This window comes from Fistularia commersonii, chromosome 11, assembly GCF_037954325.1.
Source record: "Fistularia commersonii isolate RoL2024-O1a breed Wild chromosome 11, RoL_Fcom_v1.0, whole genome shotgun sequence".
NCBI lineage: Eukaryota > Metazoa > Chordata > Actinopteri > Syngnathiformes > Fistulariidae > Fistularia > Fistularia commersonii.
The window spans coordinates 15,457,553-15,481,643 of record NC_141294.1 but is presented as its reverse complement, the minus strand read 5'-3'; the positions used below and the strand labels follow the sequence as shown (position 1 = coordinate 15,481,643).

The 24,091-nt window shown below is 51.4% G+C and overlaps 2 protein-coding genes across 4 annotated transcripts; both read left to right on the top strand.

Annotated features, from left to right (window-relative positions):
* Nucleotides 1–147: 147 nt before the first annotated feature.
* On the top strand, nucleotides 148–4,857 carry gpn2 (GPN-loop GTPase 2). Its single transcript, XM_086155908.1, has 5 exons — nucleotides 148–827; nucleotides 1,475–1,631; nucleotides 1,763–1,923; nucleotides 3,391–3,521; nucleotides 4,043–4,857. Exons 1-5 carry the CDS (start codon nucleotides 408–410, stop codon nucleotides 4,113–4,115), a joined length of 942 nt encoding a protein of 313 aa, XP_086012034.1. The 5' UTR covers nucleotides 148–407; the 3' UTR covers nucleotides 4,116–4,857.
* A 799-nt stretch (nucleotides 4,858–5,656) lies between these two features.
* arid1aa (AT-rich interaction domain 1Aa) lies at nucleotides 5,657–23,686 on the top strand. 3 transcript variants are annotated; one of them, XM_086155256.1, is made up of 20 exons: nucleotides 5,657–7,532; nucleotides 10,861–11,079; nucleotides 11,156–11,776; nucleotides 11,875–11,970; nucleotides 12,641–12,881; nucleotides 14,546–14,635; nucleotides 14,716–14,886; nucleotides 15,331–15,640; nucleotides 15,733–15,878; nucleotides 15,988–16,073; nucleotides 16,171–16,380; nucleotides 16,458–16,662; nucleotides 16,760–16,913; nucleotides 17,065–17,228; nucleotides 17,319–17,535; nucleotides 18,263–18,388; nucleotides 19,012–19,108; nucleotides 19,300–20,188; nucleotides 20,281–20,411; nucleotides 20,489–23,686. In XM_086155256.1, the coding sequence occupies exons 1-20, from the start codon at nucleotides 6,597–6,599 to the stop codon at nucleotides 22,367–22,369; spliced, it is 6,990 nt and encodes a 2,329-aa protein (XP_086011382.1). In that variant the 5' UTR covers nucleotides 5,657–6,596; the 3' UTR covers nucleotides 22,370–23,686. The 3 variants fall into 3 exon arrangements, with proteins under 3 accessions (XP_086011382.1, XP_086011381.1, XP_086011380.1); XM_086155255.1 differs by having other exon boundaries at nucleotides 17,062–17,228; XM_086155254.1 differs by having other exon boundaries at nucleotides 17,059–17,228.
* The last annotated feature ends 405 nt before the right edge of the window (nucleotides 23,687–24,091 follow it).

Genomic DNA, 24,091 nt, shown 5'->3' with positions numbered 1-24,091 from the left:
AATGAACCAAATGAAAACTATTTCTAAAGTTATTGCTAAAAATGAATTTTAATTAAAAAATAAAAGAATAAATAGATAATTTTGCACCCAGATCGGCGCTTCGCGTTAACCAATTAAACAAGCTTTTATTTTGACGCGCCGGTCACATGACCCGGAAGTGCATCACAGTTAGCAATAGCCGCTCACATGCAAACAGTTGGGCTGCAGCCCCTCCGACAACTTAGACTTTTTAAAATAAAATCACACCGTTCTTCACGGAATAGTTCATTCTTCATATTCACAGACAGAAGCGTGAGTTAACGCACTCACCCGGCTTTTAACGCGAACCGCGCAGCAACTTTGTCGGTGCTAGGTACCAGCCGTGATGCTCGGCGGACGCTGACGGACGCAGCCCAGGACGGATCACCATGTCCGGCCTCGCCGAGGGGCCCCCCGCCCTTCGCTTCGGCCAGGTGGTGATCGGCCCCCCGGGCTCCGGTAAGACCACCTACTGCCGGGCTATGCAGGAGTTTCTGACGCTCCTGGGACGCAGGGCGGTGGTGGTGAACCTGGACCCCGCCAACGAGGGCCTCCCGTACCCCTGCGCCGTGGACGTGTCGGAACTGGTCACTTTGGATGATGTGATGGAGGGCCTGAAGCTGGGGCCCAACGGCGGCCTCCTCTACTGCATGGAGTACTTGGAGGCCAACCTGGACTGGCTGGAGAGCAGCTTGAAGAAGCATGCAGACTCCTACTTCTTGTTTGACTGCCCCGGACAAGTGGAGCTCTACACCCACCAGAGCTCCCTCAAAAATATCTTTGCCAATCTGGCCAAATGGAATTTCAGGGTGAGTATGACACACATATATTCATTCATTCATCATCTGAATCTGCTTATCCTGCACGAAGGAAGCTTGTCTTCGCCGTCATCGGACGACAGACGGGGTTCGCCTGGATCCATTGTCGGACCACAGATAAACATGCAAACATTCACCCTGTCATTCACACGTCACACAGACATGCAACCATTCACAAATTTCACCCTGGATAGACATACAACCATTCACTCACTCATTCATGTTTCCTAAAGACAGCTATTCGCTCACCCACGTCACATCGAGACAGTTCACCCTCAATTACAGAACCCGGCGAAACATGCAACCATTCATTCAGTCGTCGTCATGTAATCGGACGTGCAACCATTCACCCTCTCATTCACAAGTCAAGGCGTTTTTTCGGGTCTCCTCACCTCCTGCATGTTTTCGGACTGCGGGAGGAAACAGGAGAACCCGGAGGAAGCTCTGCAAACCCTAATCGGAAAGTCTTCCCAAGTTCCCGCTAGTGACGTGACTGATCCGATTTAATCTCAATAAGCTAAAGTTCTCCGAAAAAGAAGCGTATCCGCCAACAACATATCCCTTTTATTGAAATCCAGTTCTTTTAAGTTGCGTTCCAGTATGACTGACCCTGACAAGTCTTACCCGTCGCCTTCTAGCTCACCTCCGTGCACCTGGTGGACTCTCACTACTGCGCCGACCCTGCCAAGTTCATCTCGGTGCTGTGCACCTCCCTCTCCACCATGCTGCACGTGGAGCTTCCTCACGTCAACGTCCTCTCCAAGATGGATCTGATCGAGCAGTACGGCAAGCTAGGTACGGCGATCACATCATCTCACGGGTCCAGATTCTACCGGTTCGTCTAGAAAACACCTGTAACTTGTTCTGAAAGTGGAATCGGCCGCGGTAAAAACCTCCCCTCTGAATGTCCGTGTCGCCCCCGGCAGCGTTCAACCTTGACTTCTACACAGAGGTCATGGACCTGACGTATCTACTCGACCACCTGTCCGCCGACCCCTTTTTTAAGAAATTCCACCATCTGAACGAAAAGCTGGCGGAGGTCATTCAGGATTACGGCCTGGTCTCCTTCGTGTCGCTCAACGTCCAGGTATGACTTTGCCTTTTTTTTTTTTGAAGTCGTTAAAACTCCGCCGAGCTCTGCCAGCGTTGTTAGAAACTGTTCTCGTATTATCACTCGCTGCGTAGCATTAGTGATTGCTAATTGTGCAAATTTAAAGTCAAGTTTTTAATTTGTTTGTTTCTTCAAATCACTGCTATTAATGTGATACAATGTTGATCTTTGTATGACAAAAAACGTCAAATCTGTGTTGGAATATCACTTCAATAGCCTTGTCGTTTGTCCCCCTAGTTGAAACAGTGTTTTAAACATTAAAATGAAAAAATGTTTAATTTCTTTCCTCTTTTCACACGCTATTTACATTTTTTTCCCCATTACAAACAGGAAAACTACATTTCCAAAACGATGCATAACAAATTGTATCTGCTTTGTGTGAATCCAGGCTTCTTTTGCATTTTCCCAGCTGGTTAGTGACGCGGTTTGGTTGCAAATGCACTCTTGCACATTTTGTAGATGTTACTTATCTATTTATTGGCGATTTATTGATGCCTTAATCAGGCAAATGTGCCGCAGCGGTCATCATCTGCCCTCCTAAGCATCGAGCCAACGCATTAGCTTGTCTGAAACATTTATCAAAGGGAAACGTCTGGGAATAGAAAAACAGAAAATTGTATTAAATTGCATGAACTGTCAGTTCATTTTGATAATAAAAATATCAGACTATTAGAATTAGAAAAATATTGCCGGAAAAAAAACGTATTCAAGGTGAAGTTAGTCCTTGACTCATTTAAAGCGTTTCGGGTCATTTATTGTTTTCAAACCATCGATCATCATTCATGATTTCTGTGGATGAAATTGTCATTATTTAAAATTAAGAATAAAGAAAAACATGATGAGTCACGTGATACGTTTTTGAATAACCTTTTCATCGGTCTTCCGAGTCAACTATGAATTCTTTTGTCTGAAATGCTAATAAAATGAGATAAGATATACGTTATTGATCCCCACAGGGGAAACTAATAAATATGCATTTAAATATTAAAAAAAGAGAGACAATTAAAAGATAGCAAAAGATACCTACGAATAAATAGACAATAGAGTGAATAAACAACAGACTTAAGAAAAAAAAAAAAAAGATGGCAAGAGTGAGAATAGACAACCGAAACAACAATAACAATGACAAAAAAAAAACATGATGCGAGTGGCGTGACACCAACAAGGACTTAAAAAAAACAAAACAAAACCCTGCACAGGCGTCATACATTACATCACACATCACGCATTTCTCTCTCAACACAAAGTGTTCCCCGAGTCAGAGGACCTCCTCTGGGTCGGCGGAGACGCAGCTCCGTCTCGGACCGCCCGAGTCACATCGCATTCAGCGTCGAACTCCCATAATCCCTCTTTGCCTTCGCGACGTCTCGTAATTTACACCCAGCGTGAGTCGCGGCGAGGAAAAAAAGGCCTCCTTGTATGTTTGTCCTCTCATCTGTGCAGGACAGAGACAGCATGATTCAGGTGTTGCGGGCGGTGGACAAAGCCAACGGCTACTGCTTCGGGGACCTGGAGGAGAGGAATTTGCAGGCCATGATGTCAGCCGCCGTGGGCGCAGACTTCCAGTTCGGCTCGTATCCTTTCCTAATCGCCCCCGGTGACTCACCGTGACTCACCCGGGTTTTTCAGTAACGGCCACCTGTGGCCCCTATCCCCGAAATGTGCGGGATCCAAGTGTCTATCGCTGGATGTCAACCGGTGGAAATATACTGCGCAAAAAAATAAAGGGAACACTTGAACAACACAATGTAACTCCAAGTCAATCACACTTGTGTGAAATCATAGTGTCCACTCAGGAAGCAACACAGATTCATTTTGACTTGTTTTAAGGACATTACATCAAAGTTGGATCAGCCTGGAGTTTGTTTTTACACTTTAATTTGGAGTGTGATTCCTAATCCAGACCTCCATGGGTTGATACAATTGATTTCCATTGATCATTTTTGTGTGATTTTGTTGTCAGCACGTTCAACTGTGTAAAGAGCAAAGTATTTCATAAGAATATTTCATTCATTTAGATCTAGGATGTGTTTTTTAAGTGTTCCCTTTATTTTTTTGAGCAGTGTATATTCGTCTTTAACATGCTGCATTCCAGAACCCTGGGAGTTCAGGAGCGATACGTGGAAACCGGAGGACAGACCGTGGAGGAAGAAATGATGGACCTTTAGATTTTAAAAACCGGTTGTGTTTGAACCAGCAGGTATCAAAAGACTCTCCGCCTCGTCTCGCGAGGGAAGAGTGAAAGAGAGATTCATTGACTTCCTCCCTCGCCGTGTGAATTAAAGGTTTTTCAAATGTGGACGGTTCGTTTCTTCTTTTTTTTTTTTTGAATACTTTCAGCCTCAATTTTTTTTTTTCCATCGCCGCCTTTTCGAGACTGTAATTGCACGATTGAAACCTTGCATTTTTCAAATGAAAATGTGTCAAACATTCAAACAAAATCCTTCCACACACACACACACTCTCCGGTTGATTTGTTCACAAAGTCGCAGTTTCCCCCCGTGAAATATAACAAAACCTGACAGTTCGCCACGCCAAAACGTTCCTGTTTCCACCCGCTGTTGTGTCACACAGCAAAATGCAAGCTGGTAAAACAACAAAAACAGCTGATTTTGATTTTTTTTTATCTTTAATTAAAACCTTGATTCTCCCACTCCTCTCCCTGCACGGCTGCAATATATTTCCGTCCAGCAGGTGGCGCCGGTTGCTCTTGCAAATCCGTCGCGGGGTTCCCGGAAAGTCCGGCCCTGCTTTTCGCTGCGATCCGAGCAGAAAAATTAAGTCAGGCGGGGAGAGGAAGCCACATTAAATCTGTGTTTCTGCACAACTGGCCCTGTGTCTGGTCTCTGGGATGGAAGACCCTCTGTCTGTCTCAAAAAACTCTCCCTCCACTCGCCGATCACTCTTTCCACTGCGGCTTTTGTGCTCTGTCGTTACCCCTAAATAAAAAAAAAAGCCACTTCAATGTATTTTTTTTAAATAAAAACAAATACTTGCACATTTAAATAATAATAATAATTAAAAAAAAATGCTGTGGGCAATATACACCCCCCCTTCCCTTCCCTCCTTGAATGCATCATCGCAGACGGACAGAAATAATTCCCGATCCACTTCACGGAACCCGCAATAATGTGGGAAATTGCATTGACCCTGTGCAGTATTGGCGTGGCCTGCAGGATTTTTCAACGTGTGTGTGTGTGTGTGTGTCAGGCAGAATGTTAAATTGTGTTCCGATGTTTGTACATGTGATCAAGTATGCCTTCTCACTGGCACTTCCTGCCTCCCCCCTTTAAGCCCCCTAGAGGTAGGTTTATATGTGTGTGTGTGTGTGTGTGTGTGTGTGTGTGTGAGACAGTCTCTGCACATGTGACAAGAGTGAGAGGAGAAATCGAAAGACTGTCGAGTCCCTCTTACTCCCAGAGGCTGAATTTCAATCGATTCCCAACCGAACAGCGCGGCGCTGTGCAAACATTTGAGGTGTTTATCTCGTTTCAGTCGCTTTAAAAAAAACAAACTCAACACACACACACACTTCTTATTACCATACCACCCCGAGCTCAATGCTGCACACACACACACTGCATCCACCCAAATCTGCTTCATTTCCCTGAAGCAAAGGGGACAAATGCTCCCCAATTTCCCTAATTGTTGGGAGACTTTGAAACTATCCATGCATCCCATGTCTGCTAGATAAGGTCTGGGCTTTTTTTTTTCTTCTTCTTCTTCTTCTTCACAGCATAGTTCAATGTTACAGGGGTGAGAGAGAGAAAGAGAGAGAGTGAGAGAGGGCTGAATCCCTCGCCCATCCCCCCACACTCGGTAGAGGAGTGTTTCTGCTGGAGTGAGAGACAGACAGAGGAGAGGGGGAGGTAGAGAGCAGGCAGGGGAGGGAAAGAGAGGGAATGTGCATTGCTAGTCTCTTTTGCTGCAAGGCTTCCTCCTTCTGCTGGCTTGTGCGTGAGTGTGCGTGTGTTGCGTTCACTTGCTTGTGCACATACGTGTGTGTGTGTGGAAGAGAGAGGGAGGGAGGGGAGTTTTAAGAAATAAATGCATTAAATGTGTGTGCAGGGGATGGGTGTTTCAAGCCACGCACACACATACGCGTGCACGTTTCCCCCGCGCAATGCACGCCGGGTAACCGAGCCCGGATTTGGCGTTCCTGCGTGGTCGTGCGTGAGAGTCGAGTGTGACCGGCGTGGACGTCGCGCTCTCCCCTGGAGGAGAGGAGCTTCTAAAGTGCGGGAGGGGAGGGGAAGGGAGGGGGATCCTGCGGGTCCTGCGGGTCCGCTCCGCGGCGGCGCAGATCCGCTCCGGGTTTTGCGGGCCTCCGTGCGGGTCAGTAAAATGGCTGTATCTAACGAAGCCTCGTGTTGGTTGGGTTCGCTCCCTGCCTCTGCCCGGGCTCACTAACACAACTCCCACAACAATTTGTGTCGCTCCTTTACGCACTGTATGGACCCTCCATCATCTCTCTAGCCCGTTTCACGGAGCCGGAACCGGGGGAAGGGGTGGGGTGGAAGCCGGATTGGGTCCGGCGTGAGGGGGTGGGAATGAATCGGCACAAGGAGAAATGGTTATAAACAATTATTCATATTCAATGCTAGCTTCGGATTGGGACTGACTCGCCGAGAGAGGGGGGGGGCTGGATCATGGCCGCTCAGGTCGCCACTCTCAATACGAGCCCGCCTTCCGAACTCAAGAAGCCGGATCGGGAGCCCAAGGAGGATTCGGTTCCGGGGGACAAGCAGGCCGACAAGAAGCTGGACGGCGGATCTCCGGGCCGCGGGGAGCAGCAGCAGCAGCAGCAGCAGCAGGACGGCGCCGACGGGGGAAATGCAGGAGGAGGAGGGGAACCCGAGATGAAGAACGGGAACGGGAACCCGCCCAGGGCTAACAATAATAACCAGAATGACTCCGTGGGACCGGAGGGGAACAACCACCCCGGGCTGGTCCATCATCACAACCCCGCTTTCCCCCCGCCTTCGTACGGATACAGCCAGCACTACGGCCGGGCCCCTTTTCATCAACATGGCGGACAACAAAGCCCTGGCATGGCAGCTGCTGCGGGTCCGGTCGTGCAGCCGGGCAACATTATGGACCCGTACCAGCCCAATTCCCACGATCACGGCTTTTCCAACCACCAGTTTAACAATTACAACCCCTTCCCGAACCGGACTCCGTACCCGGGCCAGGCGTACGCCATGAACTCTCCGCGCAGTACCCAGGCGCCGACAGCTGGGGGGCAGCCAGCTAAGCAGCAGCAGCAGCAGCAGCAGCAGCCGCCACCCGCGGGAGGACCCACGGCGATGGCCGGATCTTACACCAACCAGAGATATAACATCGGAAACCCGCAACCCACGTCCACGCCGACCCTCAACAAGCTCCTCACCTCGCCCAGCTCTACACGTGGATACTCCAACTACCCTCCGAGCGACTACGCTAGCCAGGAAGGAGCTAGCAAGGGAGCATCGGATATGGGCGCTAGCAGCCAGTATGGAGGGAGCAATCCGGCTTGGCAACAAAGAAGCCATCACCCGTCGCCCCTCAGCCCGGGAAGCGCCGGGCAACCGCTAGCTAGAACCCAGGTAACCGTGCACCCCCGGCGGGTACACTTGCGTGAGCTTCCCCGCGTCCCCCTTTTTCCCTCCTCCTCACTAGCAGCAGGCCAGCCATTGTCTGGGACTACTTCGCAAACACTCTAAAATGGCTGCCTCCCGTGTGTGTATGCGTGTGTGTGTGAGAGAGAGTGTGTGTATGCGTGTGTGTGTGTGTTTTTTCCCCCCAGTTTTTCCCCTCCCGGCCCGTTGGAGAATGTGTTATTTTGCGGGTGTTTACGAAGACGTGTGGCCGTCGGGAGAGCGCTCCGAGCGGGAGCGGGGGTGGCGGCGGCGTCGGTGCTGCTGGTGGTGGTGGTGGTGGAGGAGGAGGGGGAGGCAGGGAGTTGCTGGCACCGATTTGGCGTTACGGCCGTCCGGGGAGCCGTAAAGGCCCGACTCGGTAGCGGCGCGGAGGAACACGGCGGTGCTGCACGGCTAGCCTCCGCCGCACCGCCGGTTCTTCTCACGCAAAAAAAAAAAAAAAAAAAAAAAAAAAAATCCCGCACGGTTAGCACACCGTGTCCTCACCCATGATGCTTATACCCGCACTTTTTTTTTTTTTTTTTTTTTTTTAAATCACCCCCCCCACACCCTCTTCTCCCCCGTCTGTTTTATTTTTGCGGCGGGAATGCGTTGCGTGTCGGACCCACCTCACGGCTAAGTGGCTTGCATTCATCCTGCTTAAACAAAAAAAAAATACTTAAACGCCCTCTCGCAAGATGGCACGATTTTTTTTTTCAATTTTTATTTTATTTTATTTTTTACATTTAAATCTATACAGGAAGGGAGGGCGGACGGTATCGCGGTTTGCTGTGGGATTTGAATTGTGGAGGTAAAAGGCTGCTGTCAGAGCCAGGAGAGATAGTTGGTCTCGGCTTGACATACGAGCTGAGATCTGATTGGCTGCTCACCCGCTGCTCGTAGCCATTTATAATTACATGTGATGCAAGGCAACAGTTGGTGATAACAACTCATCCCCGGGACCCTGGAGGCGCCACTTCTCTTTTCTTTCTTTCTTTTTTTTTTTTTTTTTAATTTCTTACTCATGTGCTGCCAGATATTCTTTTTTTTTTTTTACCTTTCCCACCACATTCGGTTATATCTGGCTGTGAACGGGTTGCATCACCCCTTGTGCCCTTAACGTCAAGAGTAGCTGTCGCACAGATAGATGTATACTACTTAATGACGTTAAATAAAACCATATTCGGTATAGTTGATGTTGCCTCGATTAGAAACCGGGCGCGCTACGAACCGTCTCATGTTAGTTCAGATTCAACTCTATTGTTATTGCACATCGAGGTGCAAAAAGTGCAGATGTGGAATTGACAGTATGTACATCGTATATGGGTTTTTACCATTGATAAGGCGAGTGTTTATGTCACATTTACTCATACCTTGTTTCGCACGCTTGCATTATACCTTTTGCTCTTAAACAACGATATAAAAGAGTAGCGGTTACACGGATAAATGTTTAAGGACTTGCTGATCAGAATCTCTTTAATGGCCAAATGTACAGCGTATACAGGAGTATGACATGATATGATAGTGCCCTATAGTAGGAAATGTAAGATGAGAGAATAAGTTCTAAGTAAAAGAAACATTAATTTAGCGATAATTTATAGTAAAAAAAAAACACAGGTTGTGCTAAGGAGCTATGAAAGCATTGATTCCACGTAATAACATTAAATACCACCTAGTTTGGTATAGCTGATTAGAAATCACAGGAAATGTAAGATGAGAGAATAAGTTTTAGGAAAAGAAACATTAACTCAGCAATAAGAAACACATAGGTTGTGCTTAGCAAGTATACAAGCATTGATACTATGCAATAACACTAAATACCGCCTAGTTTGGTATAGCTGATGTTGCCCCGATAAGATATCGGGTCTGCTGCAAACCCTCTGGTGTTTAGATTTGGATGTCATCGTGCTTGTCATTGTACAAGTACAAGTACAGTACAATGAAGGGCAGTTAAGTTTCTAACCAGAAGTGCAAATAGCAGCATCATATATACGGTAAATGCATTTTACCAATTAATCGGCATGTGTTTGTGTCTCGTTCGCTTACGTCTTGCTTTGCACCGGTGGATCCTGCACCGCCCCGCACCCTACCTTTTGCTCTGAAACAACACTATCAAGAATCAAGTATAAGTGTGCCAAGTATAATTGTTGTAATTGATGTCACCTTGATGAGAAACAGCCCGGTGTAAACCTTCTCATATTTAGATTCATATCAGAATCGACATTATTGTCATTTCACAAGTAGAGGAGTACTGGACAGCGAAATGCAGTTTAGCATCTAACCAGTGCAGTGCAGCTAAGATGGGTAAATGAGCGTTATGTACACGGTACATTGTTTCCATCATTTTCAAGTGATTTGAGGATCCGTCCGGCCGCACCGAAAAAAGAAAAATCTGAACCGGGCCTGTCAGGATGCCAGTTTACAGTAGCCGTCTCTGGCATGCCACACAAGTTTGACTGTGCGACTGCAAAGAATTCCCCCACTTGCCCCCCCCACTCCAAGCCAATCAGAAGGCAGTCCACCATCTCTCACCCACCAAGGGAGTTTCCTCTATGTCTTATGCAGATTAGCCATGTGCTGCCCTTATTTATTTCCCTTCATTACCCCGGATCTGCAAAATGTCACGTAAAGAATTTTGCATTCCGTTGGGAAAGGGCTGTTAAGGTGAGGAGGCTCTTGTTGGCGGAGTGTGCATGTGGGAATTTACATGGTGTAATATCAGGGGAAGTGTTTGTGGAAATTACACAGTCACCGAGCTTTTGGTGCCAAATTCTTTTGACGTGGGTGTAGATTTCAAATGTGTTGCACAAGCGCGGCTTCTTGAGAAAACAGCCATTTAGGCACAGGCCTAAAGGAGGGATGTAAACTGTTGACTTAAAAACGAAGTACTCGCTTGTTCCCTTTTCACTCTCACTGGCTGTTGTGAAAGTACTTCCTTCATTTCTGGTGTCATTCATCCAGAGCCAAACGGCCTTCTCCAGGGGGAAAAAAAAAAGCTACTTGGACCAGACTCAAATCAGGAGCACAGCTGGGATATGTTTAAGATTGGGCAGACTGCCCTCCATTTGAAAGTAGATATATATAGCTCTGTTGACTTCTGAAACTATGGCAAAGCGAGGTGAAAAAACCAGGGTAATGACCGTGGGAAATATTCTGGGAGAGGCATAATTTTACACTTTCTGCACCGCGGCGGTTCAGCCGGGCACTCGTGTTTATTCAGCGTCACGTGCGCGAACGTTTCACAGATACTCCTAGGTTGGTTGTTTTAACTGTTGTTGTACGGTGTGTATTCCAGCCACCCGGTCCCATGGACCCAATGGGGAAGATGAGGGCGCAGCCGTACGGAGCAGGTAGCCCGTACGGTCAGCAGTCCCAGCAGGGGCCCCCGGCAGGCCCGCAGCAGGGGCCCGGTTACCCGGGCCAGGGATACGGCCCTCCGGCCCCGCAGCGATACTCGGTGGGTCTGCAAGGACGTACTCCCGGGGGCATGAGCGGCATGCCGTACGGGCCACAGGTACATCGCGCCGCTCCTCGCACTCTTGCTCCGATGTGTCTCGGTCGCGCTCACCGTCCACGTGTGGTCGTTTCAGATGGGATCCTACGGGCAGCAGGGTCCAGGAGGTTACGGCTCTCAGGGTCAGGCGCCTTATTACGGTCAGCCCGGCCAGGGTCCTCACCCAAGCCAGCAGCAATCCCCCTACTCTCAGCCCCCGCCAGGACAACCAGGGGGCCAGACACCTTACCCGGGACAGCCTCACCCTGCACCGAGTTCTGCTCCGCACACCCAAGGAGGCCCACCTTATCAGCAGCCCCATATGCCGCCGCAGTCCCAGGGGCCGCTGCCGGGTCCGTCTCAAGGGCCCCCGCAGTCTCAGCCACCTTATTCCCAAGCACCAGCCCCGCCGTCGGGCCAGTCCCCCTACGCCCAGCAGCAGGGCCCGCCCAACCAGGCCCAACAGCAGCCCGGCTCGCAGGCTCCTCCAGGGTCACAGGGCCAGGCCAACTACCCGGCATCTTCACAGGGACCCCAGCAGGCCCCCACGCAGCCCCAGCAGCCCCAGTCGCAACCTCCGCAGCCGCCGCCGGGTCACAGCCAGCACCCGCAGGGTCAGCCCTCCACGTACCCACAGAACGCCCAGCAGCAGCAGCAGCAGCAGCAGCAGCAAGCACAACCGTCACCTTATCAGCGCTTTCCTCCTCCACAACAGCAGGTACCGCCGTCACATCGGTATCTTAGTCATTGGTATTTTTTCCCGTGAAGGTGATTTTCCGGCACCGTTCCTGAGCGCGCACGCTGTCGTCTCTTTAGGAGGTGTCCCAGGACTCGTTTCAGTCCAACGCCCCGCCATCCGCTCAGCCGAAAGGTGGCCCGGAGGACAGTCAAGGACGCCCTTCCAGCCTCCCGGTTAGTTATTCTTTTGTATTATGCCCGAAAAAACAAAAATGTTTTGTTTTTCATTACGATTTTTGATTGCGCCTCGAGAGGATTGTTATCTGTTTGTCTTTTATTTATATTTTATCCGCGCGCGCGCTGCGGTTCGACTAGGAATCAAAATATTAACATACAGGCCGTGTATTTTTTTTTGAAGTCCCAGTCGGAGTGCTTCGAGCACCGGTTATTTATTTTTAAAATGATTCACCGTCGTTCATTTATATTCCGTAAGCTTCAACGCGCCGCCGTTCGCGTGCAGCGCGTGTGGCCGCTGCTTCTTCATAAGGCCGCGAAAATGTGTAAAAGCGAGATGGGGTACTTCTGGAGTTTGTTTATGTATTCGAAATCACGTGGCAAGGCGGCTGCTACGAGCTGAATCAGCTGGCATCCTACGAAAACCTCGGTAACCATGACAACAACCGGCACGAACGCACACACATTTTTCTTTGAAAACGATAAATAGGGACAGAGGCCTCTAGGTGTGTGTGTGTGTGCGCACGCGGCTAATATCTCCACAGCAGAAAGCGCTACGGTGACAAATCTGCTAACACAGAAAATGCAGTGCGAAATAATATCAATGCCTTAAAAGCCTTAAAAATGTCTTCCCGCTGACAGTATCGCCGTTCTCCCCCCTTGTGTCCAGGACCTTTCCGGGTCCATTGACGACCTGCCGACGGGCGCAGAGGGCGCGCTGAGTCCCGGCGTGAGCACGTCAGGCGTGTCGAGCAGCCAGGGCGAGCAGAGCAACCCGGCCCAGTCGCCCTTCTCCCCTCACACGTCTCCCCACCTGTCAGGCATCCGAGGGCCCTCGCCGTCCCCAGCTGGCTCCCCCGCCAGCGCCAGCACGCCGCGGACAGGACCGCTGTCACCGGCGAACATGCCAGGTGGGCCCGTCGCTCAAACGCCGAAGGAGCTAACATTTAAGGAGACCTCGCTGGAGTGTATTTACCCAGGATCCTGCTGTTCCCGTACCGTCTTTACGGTTCGCGTCGTATTTTAGGCGCCTCTCTCGGCGAGGAGGATCCGCGCGCTCGCTCGCGCGCGCGCGCGTGTGTGTGTGTGTGTGTGTGTGTGTGTGTGTGTGTGTGTGTGTGCGGATCTTTGCGGGATCTTGCCAAAACGACTCGGCTGATTTTCATAAAAGCCGCTGAAAGGGTTGAGCACCGGCCAAAGGAGAACCATTAAATTTAGTGGCAGCAACAAAAACCATCACTTTCAGAGGCTTTAATGTCTAAACCTCATCCAGAGCAGGGAGAAGATGTTCTTCAACGTTTCCATTTAAAGGTCGGCGCGGACCAAAGATGCACAACAAGCCGCCCTGTAACTCGAAAGTACCCGAATGCATTTACCTGTGGGCTTCTCAGAGCTGCCAGCTGGCGGCCCTCCAGCTCCACCACGCCGTCCCCTTTCTGCCTCTCTAACAAAACGAGTTTTCGTCTTCAGAGGCAACTCTTTGAACTCCCGCAACTTTCTTCCCAACAACGCCGTCTCATTGTGCGTCTTCGCACTAAGCCGGCCTCGCACTCGCCGCCGCAAATGTTTGTTTACGAACGTGCTTCTCCGCCAGGGTTCGGGCCGCTTTAATGTTTCTCGCATCACGAAACCGCCCCGCGTTTACCCCGAAACTCCCCGAGTGATGCGAGTCGATTTTACTTTGTTTGCGGTGCCGCGTCTGGTTTCCGCTACGTCGAATCCACAGTTTCCCCGGCGAGATACCGGAGGGTCGTCGCCGAAATCCTTGATAAAACATCGACCCTTCGTCAACGCGTGGTTATGCTAGTTGCTTGCAAGATCACGGTTTCATTTACAAAAAAACGCGCTAAAATTTACGAGCAAAATCAATGAATTCATCCCTCGGAGGGATCCAACTCCCCACCCGCAGCAGCTCCTTTTACTAATTCTTGTCAGGAGCGGATTTCGGACAGCGACCTTGCTTCACCTCCACGGAGGCCGGGAGGAAACTTAAACAGGGGCGTTTTTCAACCCGGCTGTCGTTCCCATGACTTTGACCCGATGTTTTCTCGCCGCGAGACGGGACTCGTCTCTCGTGACATTAAAATAACACCGTACCGTTCCGAGCCGGAGTTCAGGGAGCGTTTCTCCGCTAAATCCGCGTTTTGATTTTGAAGAGTCTAAGCAGCTTGCATCACCATGGCAACCTTTAACCGCAGTCGAACCTTCCCGACTAATTCACATCTGAGGGCTTGAGCTCTTTCAAAATACCTTTTATTTGTTACTCACGGTCTTCTATTGTGTAGATTGCATGCGCATGTCTGTGCGAGAGAACAGTCACTCGAGCTCAAAGGCATTGCTCTCCCTTTTAAATGCTAAAACTCTTATGTCATTCAGACTGTTCATTTTCCAAGTAAATGTGCCGGGATTCTTCAGTACCGATTATTTCGGACCGGTCTCCGTCGGGGCGATGACCGCCGATCGTCCGCCTCAACCCTTAAACGGAATAATCATTGTTGCGGCTCTGCTTTCAGCCCCGTCTATACTTTAGCTCTGATATTTCATGCTAATGCTAATTTGAAACGTGGCTCTTTAGGATCCCAGATTCCCCCGCGGCCATCGAGCGTCCAGTCAGATGGAAGCCTTCACCCCGGAATGAGCCAATCTCCCATGGCCCCAGAGAGAGGTAGGCCACGGAGGCACCGCCATTAGCAAGTACCGCTAGTCAACGTAGCATCCGGGCGAACCGCCTGTTCCCCGTTTCAGGTTTCATGCAGAGAAACCCCCAGATGCCGCCGTACGGCTCCCCTCAATCGGCGTCGGCGCTGTCCCCGCGCCAGTCCTCGGGAGGACAGATGCATCCTGGAATGGGTCCATATCAGCAGAACAACTCCATGGGCGGCTACGGACAACAAGCGGGACAATATGGACCTCAAGGTGAGCGCTTCAATGCCGACGGCGAGTTACGGGCCCCGAAATGTCCCGTCGTTTCCCCGTTAACGTAGCGCATACGAGCGAAAGTTTCCGTCGGGTGTTTTTTCGGTGAAACGAATCGATCGGGAACATCTCCCCGCCTCGTAGGACTAGGCTACCATTGGTCGCTCCCTCTGACTGTCGCAGCTATTAATAGCTGTGGAGCAGGGAGTCAGCTGATGTCGCAGAGCCTGCTGTCAGTAGGGCTCAGACTGTGACGAAGGTTTGTTGCTCAGGGTGCACAGCTCTCGCCGCTAACATCGTCGGAAGTCTGTTTCACACAGCCCGAACCCCTCCGGCCCTCCCGTGAACCCTCCTTATTCCGAAAATGCTTTCCCCGATTGTTCAATCGGGCTTTTGTACGGTTACGGCTCACAACTTAACCGACTCTTTGAACTGTATTTTTAGGTTATCCTCGGCAGCCCGGCTACGGCAACATGCCAAACGCCAACTACCCCGGGCCAGGCATGGGCCCGATGAACCCCATGGCGGGTCAGGGTGGGGGGCAACCCTATGCCGGTATTCCTCCGGGAAGGATGCCCCTAAATCAAATGGGGGCCCGTCCCTACGGCCCCAACATGGGTCCCAACATGCCCCCGAACATGGGCAGCATGCCGCCCCAGGTAGGATCGGGGATGTGTCCGCCTCCAGGCATGAACAGGAAGCCCCAGGACCCCACGGCAATGCAGCACCCCGCGGCGAACTCCATGCACAACAGGTCGGCGTTCGCGCAATCTTCTCATTTTCGTCGTGCGTTTGCCCTCCTGGTCGCCGCTTGAACGTGCCGGATCGTATTTTTTATCCATTCAGGATGTCCGGTTATCCCAACATGTCTCCGGGTATGATGGGCTCGGGGCCCCCCTACGGCCCCCCCATGAACAACATGCCTGGAATGATGAACACGCAAGGAGGATCACCTTATCCGATGGGGCCAAACATGGCCAATAATTCGAGTGGTAAGATGTCCAGAAACAACCCCCCCTCACTCTTTTCTTAATAGAGTCATTTTAAAAATGGATTGGGGGAAAAAAAAAAAAAAAAAATCACTCTTTCTGGTGTATCTAGGCATGGCTCCCAGTCCGGAGATGAACAACAAGATGAATAACAAAGTAGACGGGGCCGGAACGCCCAAACCGGATTCCAAATCCAAGGTAAGCGGTGGGCGTCGCGTCGGAATAGGAATATTTCGAAAAAGAACCCCTCCAATGTGTTTTGAAGCGTCTCCTCTCACTTCTCTCACGCGAATAGAAGTCCAATTCTTCCACCACGACCAGCGAAAAGATAACGCGCCTGTACGAGCTCGGACCGGAGCCGGAGAGGAAGATGTGGGTGGACCGCTATCTGGCTTTCATCGAAGAGAAAGCCTTGGGAATGACCAACATGCCCGCCGTAGGTCGCAAACCCCTGGACCTCTTCCGGCTTTACATGTCCGTCAAAGAGATCGGGGGGATGACGCAGGTAAATATCGAAAATTCTCCACGCCGCCGCCGCCGGCGCCTTCGGAGGTGTTCCCAACCGCCGCCTTTTCGTTTCAGGTTAATAAGAATAAGAAATGGCGCGACTTGGCGACATCGCTGAACGTGGGTACGTCCAGCAGCGCCGCCAGCTCTTTGAAAAAGCAGTACATCCAGTGTTTGTATGCCTTCGAGTGTAAAATCGAACGCGGCGAAGACCCCCCTCCCGAGATCTTTTCGGACAACAAGAAGAACCAGCCCGCTAAGGTCCAGCCTCCCTCTCCAGGTACGAAGTCCCGGTCCGTTTCCTCAACCCTCGTCCCGATAACGGTCTCGAGTCTCACCGTTGTCCGTCTGGTTTCTCCCTCCGTTCCGAACCGAAGCGTCCCTCTGCTCCACGGCCGGGTCGGGCTCCCTGCAGGGGCCCCAGACGCCGCAGTCCACCAGCAGCTCCATGGCCGAGGGCGGGGACTTAAAACCCCCGACCCCCGCCTCCACCCCCCACACCCAGATGCCTCCCATGCCGCCCGGTTCTAGGTGACTCTCGTTCGACACCTTCGCCCGATTCCCTTCCCCGAAAAAAATCGCAAAACTAATTTCCGTCCGTGTCTTTTTTCCCGTCCCCTCCCCGAATCCGCTTCTCCCAACCCCCCCCCCCCCCTTAAATTTGCTTCTCCCCTAGGAGTAGTGTTAACCTGCAGGACCCCTTTTCTGAAGGAAGCGATCCCGCTTTCCCGAGGAAGAACATGACACCCAACTCGGCGTATCAGTCCGCCATGAACACCCCGGACATGCAGGGACGGATGGGCGCCTACGAACCCAACAAGGACCCCTTCAGTAACATGCGGAAAGGTAGGCGGAGTTATCGATGCGAGACGTAACTCGTCCCCCCCCCCCTTGAACAACGCGGTTGATTAATTTCAAATATCATCGCCGTCGCAGTCGGGGAGCAGTTTCTACCTGCAAATCAGGGGCCGAACAGCGGGGAGCAGCAGCAGCCGCCGTCGCAACAACAACAACAACAACAACAACAGCAACAACAACAACAACAACAGCAGCAGCAACAGCCTCCGTTTAGCCGAGCGCCACCTGGAGGAATGGGGACCCTGCCAATGGGACCTAGACAACAGTACCCTTTTGGACCAGGCTACGACCGGAGGTAAGAAGCCATTTTTCCTCCTGAGGCTGGTTGGTTGACTTTTTTTACGGATAGAAGTTAAAAAAAAAAAAAAAAAAAAAATTCATTCATAATTTAAGGCTGGATTTGTTCACGTTTCATCGTTATTGGAGGAAACAGCCGACCTGGATCGGCTCTCGCACAGTTTTTATTATGTGTATTCGTACGGAGGAGAATTATCGCTCCGGGCTTTGGCACCTGTGTGGCTTAATGCTCTCCGGCGGTGATTCACTTTATCGTCAACATTCATTACATTCCGTCGGAGCCTTAATTAATTTGATTGTATTTTAATTATCTTGGAACCGCTCTCGTTATTTTCCACGCGCTTTTATGACCCGGTCGAAAGTGCAACAGTAACCGCGGCCCGACTGTTTACAATCCTCCGAAAATGACAAGTTGCGGTTGTTTTAGAGTCGATTTTGATATCTTGACTTTCGAGAACGCGGGGAAAAGCGAGCGAGCGATCGAAACGTGATTCCGATAGACGGCCGCGAGGTGTAATTTTAGTTTTCTGACATTTACAGACACTTTGGTTTGGCTGCTTTCTCTAACATCGGATTTATTCGTTTTTTTTTTTTAATGTGTTCTCCTAGCGTTGTTGCGTTCATTCATTTTCTATAAGGTTTTACGCAACGGGTCCTAGTTTTATGCACTAAATAATTACTCCTTTGAGTCACTCTAACGTCATTTCATTTTTCTTCCAATCCAGACCAGAACAAGGACTGGGCCCAGAAGGTAACATGGGATCCAGTGCTCCGCAGCCAAATCCTATGATGCCTGCCAACGCCGACGCTGGGATGTATTCACCAAATCGCTTCCCGCCGCAGCAGCCACGGTCCGTTCACGAAGCCCTTATTTCCCTTATTTTAGTTGCCGGCGCTCCCCTTATTTTAGTTCCCGGTTTCTCACATATACGGGATTTCTTTTTATCCTACATTCTGGGATGATTGTCTGTAGAAAGCTGCGTTTAACACAGGTTGTTGTCAAAATGTATTTTATATATAATTTTTTTTTCCCTTCTCATAATATTGATTTCTGCCATGCTTAAATTGCTAATGAAGACGTAAACAGGAAACAGATTATAAACGAAACGTGTGTATTTCACCTGAAATGATCTCTTTCCTCTTCAGCAATCTGACCGTACGGATGCAAATAGGGACGTCGAATGATTAACGAGAAGCCCGTTTCTATTGTTATCGAGTTCGTATAAGGAAGCGGTGCACTTCATTTTCTCGTCCGTACTAAATTAAAGTTTGTCGGATTAGGGGAAAAAAAAAAACGATGTACCAAATCGGTACCGCGGACGGCGACGCCGGACGGCAAGTAGTAATTCACTCGGTCGCAGGGGAAACCGTATTGGTTTTCTGTGAACGGCCGCGCGTTTCGACGGATTCGATCATTTGAGTTCCAAATGAACGACACCTTCACGGTCAAACTGACGCGGCTCGACGTTCGCAGGCATGATTCCTACGGCGGCCAATATCCAGGACAGGGAACGCCCCCTGCCGGCTCCTACCCGAATCAGCAGCCCGGAATGTACCCACAGCAACAACAGGTAAGTGATCGATCGGCGCTCCGCTAATAAGACGTTCTCGGCGTTCCGAAATCAATAATATCGGGGTTGTACTTTGCACCGCGTTCATTCGACGTAGTCATTGAAATAAGCGCTCGGCTTGACCGGAACTGTGTTTAAGCGACTTGTTTATTTTATTCCCCCCCCCCGCCTCCTATTTTTCAAACGTGTAGAGTTACAAACGTCCTGTGGAAGGGGGTTACCCTCCATCGAAGCGTCATGAGACGGAGTACAGTGGGCCGTTTCCTGGTGGACAGCAACCTCCACAGCAGCAGCAGCAGCAGCAGCAGCAGCAAGGAAGCGCCTCTGCACCCTCTTCAGGACAGCAAGAGTCTTACAATCAGTACAGCGGCGGTGGCGGCGGCGGCGGCGGCGGCGGCGGGGGGCCCTACCCCGGCTCAGATCGCCGCCCCCCCGGCCCAGGCAATCAGTTCCCCTTCCCCTTCGGCCGTGAGCGGATGCAGGGGGCGACGGGGCCGAACTCCCAGCCGACCCTGCCCCCCCAGATGATGCAGTCGGGTCCGGAGGTTCCTCAGGGGGGGATGTGGCAGGGCCCGCGAGATATGAACTATCAGAACTACCACGGCCGACAGGGCGGCCCCGGGGGCCCGTCCCAGGGCCCGGGCTACCCCGGCATGAACCGCTCCGAGGATATGATGTCGTCGGAGCAGCAGCAGCGCATGAATCACGACGGCCAGTGGGGGGGTCAGATGGGGCCGCGGCAGCCTCCCTACGGTCCGGCGGGGCCCGGCCAGCCCATGCCTCGCTCGGTACAGTCAAACTACCAGCCCCCTCAGGGCGTGCAGAACCACATTCCACAGGTGTCCAGCCCGGCCTCCATGCCCCGCCCGTTAGAGAGCAGGACGTCGCCCAGCAAATCTCCGTACATGCACGGAGTGATGAAAATGCAGAAGGCCGGCCCTCCAGTGCCTGCGTCACACATAGTGCCGCCTCCGGTGCAGTCGCCGCTAATTCGACGAGACATGCCTTTTCCCATGGGGTCCATAGAGGCCACGCACCCCGTGCTGAAACCACGCCGGAGACTCACCATGAAAGATATAGGTAGACGCACCCGCGCTTAAAAATAACCAAATACCACCCCGAGAAATCTCGTCCGAATTACGACCGTAACCGCTTTTGCGCCGCCTTCCCAGGTACCCCAGAGGCTTGGAGAGTCATGATGTCACTGAAGTCCGGGCTACTGGCTGAGAGCACTTGGGCCTTAGATACCATTAACATCCTGCTGTACGACGACAGCAGCATCGCCACCTTCGATCTCAACACGGTGCGATTCGGCGGCCAATTATGACCGTTTTTCACGGGACTGGCGTCTAACATTGCCGTATCTCTCTCTCTCTCCAGCTGCCCGGCCTGCTCGAGTTAGTGGTCGAGTATTTCAGACGCTGCCTCATTGAAATCTTCGGCATCCTGCGGGAGTATGAAGTCGGAGACCCCGGCCAGAGGACGCTAATCGATCCCGACGCCTTGAAACGAGACTGGGATGGCGCGGCGGAGGACGCGCCGCGGGCCGAAGACCCCGCCGACCAGGGGGAAGAGGACTCCGACGACGAGGAGGAACGGGACGGCGAGCGGCCGCCTCAGATGAAACGCGAAGACGAGCCGAGGGTGTGCTCGGAGCTCCAGAGCAAAGAGGAGGAGGACAAAAAGAGAAAGGCGCCTTCGTCCGACGAGACCGGCTCCGCGCAACCGCCGCCTGAGCGACCCAAGCAGGCCAGCAAGTTTGACAAGTTCCCTCTCAAGGTGGTACGAAAGAGGGACCCGTGCGCGGCCGGCCAGTCCAACAATCACGGCAAGCCGCAGGAGTTCGACAGCGGATTACTGCACTGGAGCGCCGGAGGGGGCGACTCGACGGAGCACATCCAGACCCACTTCGAACCGCGCAAAGACTTCCTGGAGCCGCGAGAACGGATACCCGTGCCCCAGGCGCTGCTGAAGAAACGAGTCCGAGTGGAAGACGTACGGGAGTACCGTTTGCCGCCGGAGGAGGAGAAAAGGAAGAATCGGGACGAAGAAGGGCCGAAGGAGCCTCCCCCCGCCGTCGAGAAGGCCGGCGCCTCGCTCGGCCCTGAGGAGGGGGAGGCGGAGAAGCAGCAGGAGCGGCAGGAGAAGGAGGAGGAGGAGGAGGAGGAGGAGTCGAAGACAGCGGGGAAGGGCGCTAAAGGTCACCAAGAAAATAATAAACCGGTCCCTTGCGTCGGTAGCGTTCTAAGCCAGCAGACCAGCACCATCCTGGAGGACGAGCCTCACAGCAAGGACGAGGGGCCTCTCATCGCACTGGCAAACTGGCAGGACTCTCTGGCCAGGCGCTGCGTTTGCATCTCCAACATCGTCCGCAGCCTCTCGTTCGTGCCCGGCAACGACCACGAGATGTCCAAGCACCCGGGGCTGCTGCTGCTGCTGGGCCGCCTGATCCTGCTCCACCACAGGCACCCCGAGCGCAAACAGGCGCCGCTCACCTACGAGAAAGACGAGGATTCGGACGAGGGAGTGGGCCAAAGGGACGAATGGTGGTGGGACTGCCTGGAGCTCCTGAGGGAAAACACTCTGGTTACTTTAGCGAACATCTCAGGCCAACTGGACCTATCGATCTACCCCGAGAGCATATGTTTGCCGCTGTTGGATGGTCTTCTCCACTGGGCCGTTTGCCCCTCGGCGGAGGCCCAGGACCCTTTCCCCACCCTGGGCCCGCACAGTGCTTTGTCGCCTCAGAGACTGGTACTGGAGACACTGAGCAAGCTAAGCATCCAAGACAACAACGTGGACCTCATCCTGGCCACTCCGCCATTCAGTCGGTTGGAGAAGCTATACGGGAACCTGGTGCGGCTAATCGGGGACCGGAAGATCGCGGTCTGCAGGGAGATGGCCGTGGTCCTGTTGGCCAACCTGGCCCAGGGGGACACCCTGGCGGCCAGAGCCATCGCTGTTCAAAAGGGCAGCGTGGGCAACCTGCTGGGCTTCTTGGAGGACAGTCTGGCGGCAACGCAGCTTCAGCAGAGCCAGAGCTCTCTGCTACACCTACAGGGGATGCACTTCGAGCCCACCAGCCCGGACATGATGCGGCGAGCCGCCCGGGCACTGCACGCCTTAGCCAAGGTGGAGGAGAACCACTCGGAGTTCACGCTACACGAGTCCAGACTCCTTGACCTTTCGGTGTCTCCCTTAATGAACTCGTTGGTTTCTCATGTTATCTGTGATGTACTCTTTTTGATCGGCCAGTCATGACAGCTGTAGGGAGCTGTGGCTCCACGTCTCGGGGGGGTTTTATCCCCCGTCCCCTCTTCCCTGGTAACCCGGCTCGTGTGTAACAGGGCAAGGAAAGTTCAAGTGACTCTTTAATTTATGAAAATCCTTCAGATTGCATTTTTTCCGAGCCCTCCCGGGGGCGTCCTCGCTCGCGGAGGGTAATCACGGAGCCGCGCCGGATGACGAACCAGACGGGAGCTCGCAAAGTGACACTACTTGCAACACGAACGCCAACCGGATGACACAGAGCAGGGCACCGCAGCTGGGGAGACTGTTCTGCACTTGGGGGGAAAAAGTACTTTTTAATAAAGATAAATAAATGAATAAATAAATAGCTGAAAAACAAAAACTGTAACCAAAGTTGCTGTCTCGTTTACAGTGAGTTTGGGAGACACAGCGTGCCCTAGCTCTCCCCTGGAGGGCACAATGAGTCTGTAACTGGTTGACGTTCAGAGCTGAAGCAGACTGACAAGTGGCCTACTGGTTATAGTTACTGTAAACAAATTATCACCAGTCAGCCCGACAGTAGGCAAAATGCTGTCAAATGACACCTTCACCGGGGAGGCCTGTGCAGTGTGCAGTAGATTGTAGGACATTTTCTGTACCGTACTGCTCTTGAGTGTAAGCATTCTGTAACACACACACACACACACACACACACACATATGCGCGCGTTTCACACGGAAGCTGATGATACAGCTCTTTTAGAGTTTCGAGGTCATTATAGAGTTTGGTGTTGAACAGAAAATGGCTTTCTTCCCCAAAGTATCAAGAACCTACAACACCCTTACCTCCTCTTATCCCTCGATTGTATGAATACCCTTATGAAAAGAAATCACCTCTTAGGACTGGTTTTCAACTTCAAATACAGCTTTGCTGTGGTGTATATATAATGTTGTACATTACACTTCCTTTCTCGGTGTCTGTCTCTGTCTGTGTCACTATTCTCACACTTGTTATTGGTGAGGGATGGAGGCTGAAGATGGGAATTTGGTCTGCGTGACCTCCAGTCCCCGCTGATTAGACCCACTCCTCTGGTCTCTCCACAGCTCTGTAGTATGGCAGACACAGCTCGAACCTGTTCTCTCCTGGTACAACACAAATAAACTAGATGAAGTACACATTTGACAATTTTTCTCCAGTCATGGATTCTGCATATTTGTATTTCAGACTATGTAGCTAAGACAACATGTAAATTCCTCCTTTTCCCTTTTTTGGCTCAATGAATATCATTTATTCAGTATGAAATCTTTATACTATATGTTCCACGTGGTAAGAATAAATGTACATTAAATCTTCGTAAGCTGTTTGATGGTTTCGTTCTTCCGAAAACAAAAACAGAAACAAACGCAGCTTTTCCGGAGTCTCGGAAAAGCACGCGCCTTCCCGTCCTCTCGGTGCAAAAGCAAGATAAACAAAAATTCAGTGGACTTATATTTGTATTTCACGTTAAACAGCGTCTAGTTTGCAGTAGAAAGCGATGTTTGAGCACGCTTTATAGCAGGGCTAGAAGGATGGATTTATGCTGTTTTTTTTTTTTTCCCAAAAGTCCACATTGCACAATAAAAATTATGATAATTTTAAAAATAATTCAGAATAACCAGAGCTAGATAACCTGAGAAACCAAGTGTTGTAGAAAAACACACTAACCTCAGGTTCGGGCCATTCAAAGCAGCCATGCTAAAAACCCTGCTCAGAGAA

What these genes read in the sequence shown, in the direction of transcription:
- gpn2 (XM_086155908.1), top strand. Translation starts at nt 408, where the DNA reads ATGTCCGGCCTCGCCGAGGGGCCCCCCGCCCTTCGCTTCGGCCAGGTG. An exon ending in TGGCCAAATGGAATTTCAGG is followed by an intron (nt 828 to 1,474) that starts GTGAGTATGACA and finishes GTCGCCTTCTAG; the next exon opens with CTCACCTCCGTGCACCTGGT. An exon ending in CGAGCAGTACGGCAAGCTAG is followed by an intron (nt 1,632 to 1,762) that starts GTACGGCGATCA and finishes CGCCCCCGGCAG; the next exon opens with CGTTCAACCTTGACTTCTAC.
- arid1aa (XM_086155254.1), top strand. Translation starts at nt 6,597, where the DNA reads ATGGCCGCTCAGGTCGCCACTCTCAATACGAGCCCGCCTTCCGAACTC. An exon ending in GACGCCCTTCCAGCCTCCCG is followed by an intron (nt 11,971 to 12,640) that starts GTTAGTTATTCT and finishes CCTTGTGTCCAG; the next exon opens with GACCTTTCCGGGTCCATTGA. An exon ending in CTTCAGTAACATGCGGAAAG is followed by an intron (nt 17,229 to 17,318) that starts GTAGGCGGAGTT and finishes TCGCCGTCGCAG; the next exon opens with TCGGGGAGCAGTTTCTACCT.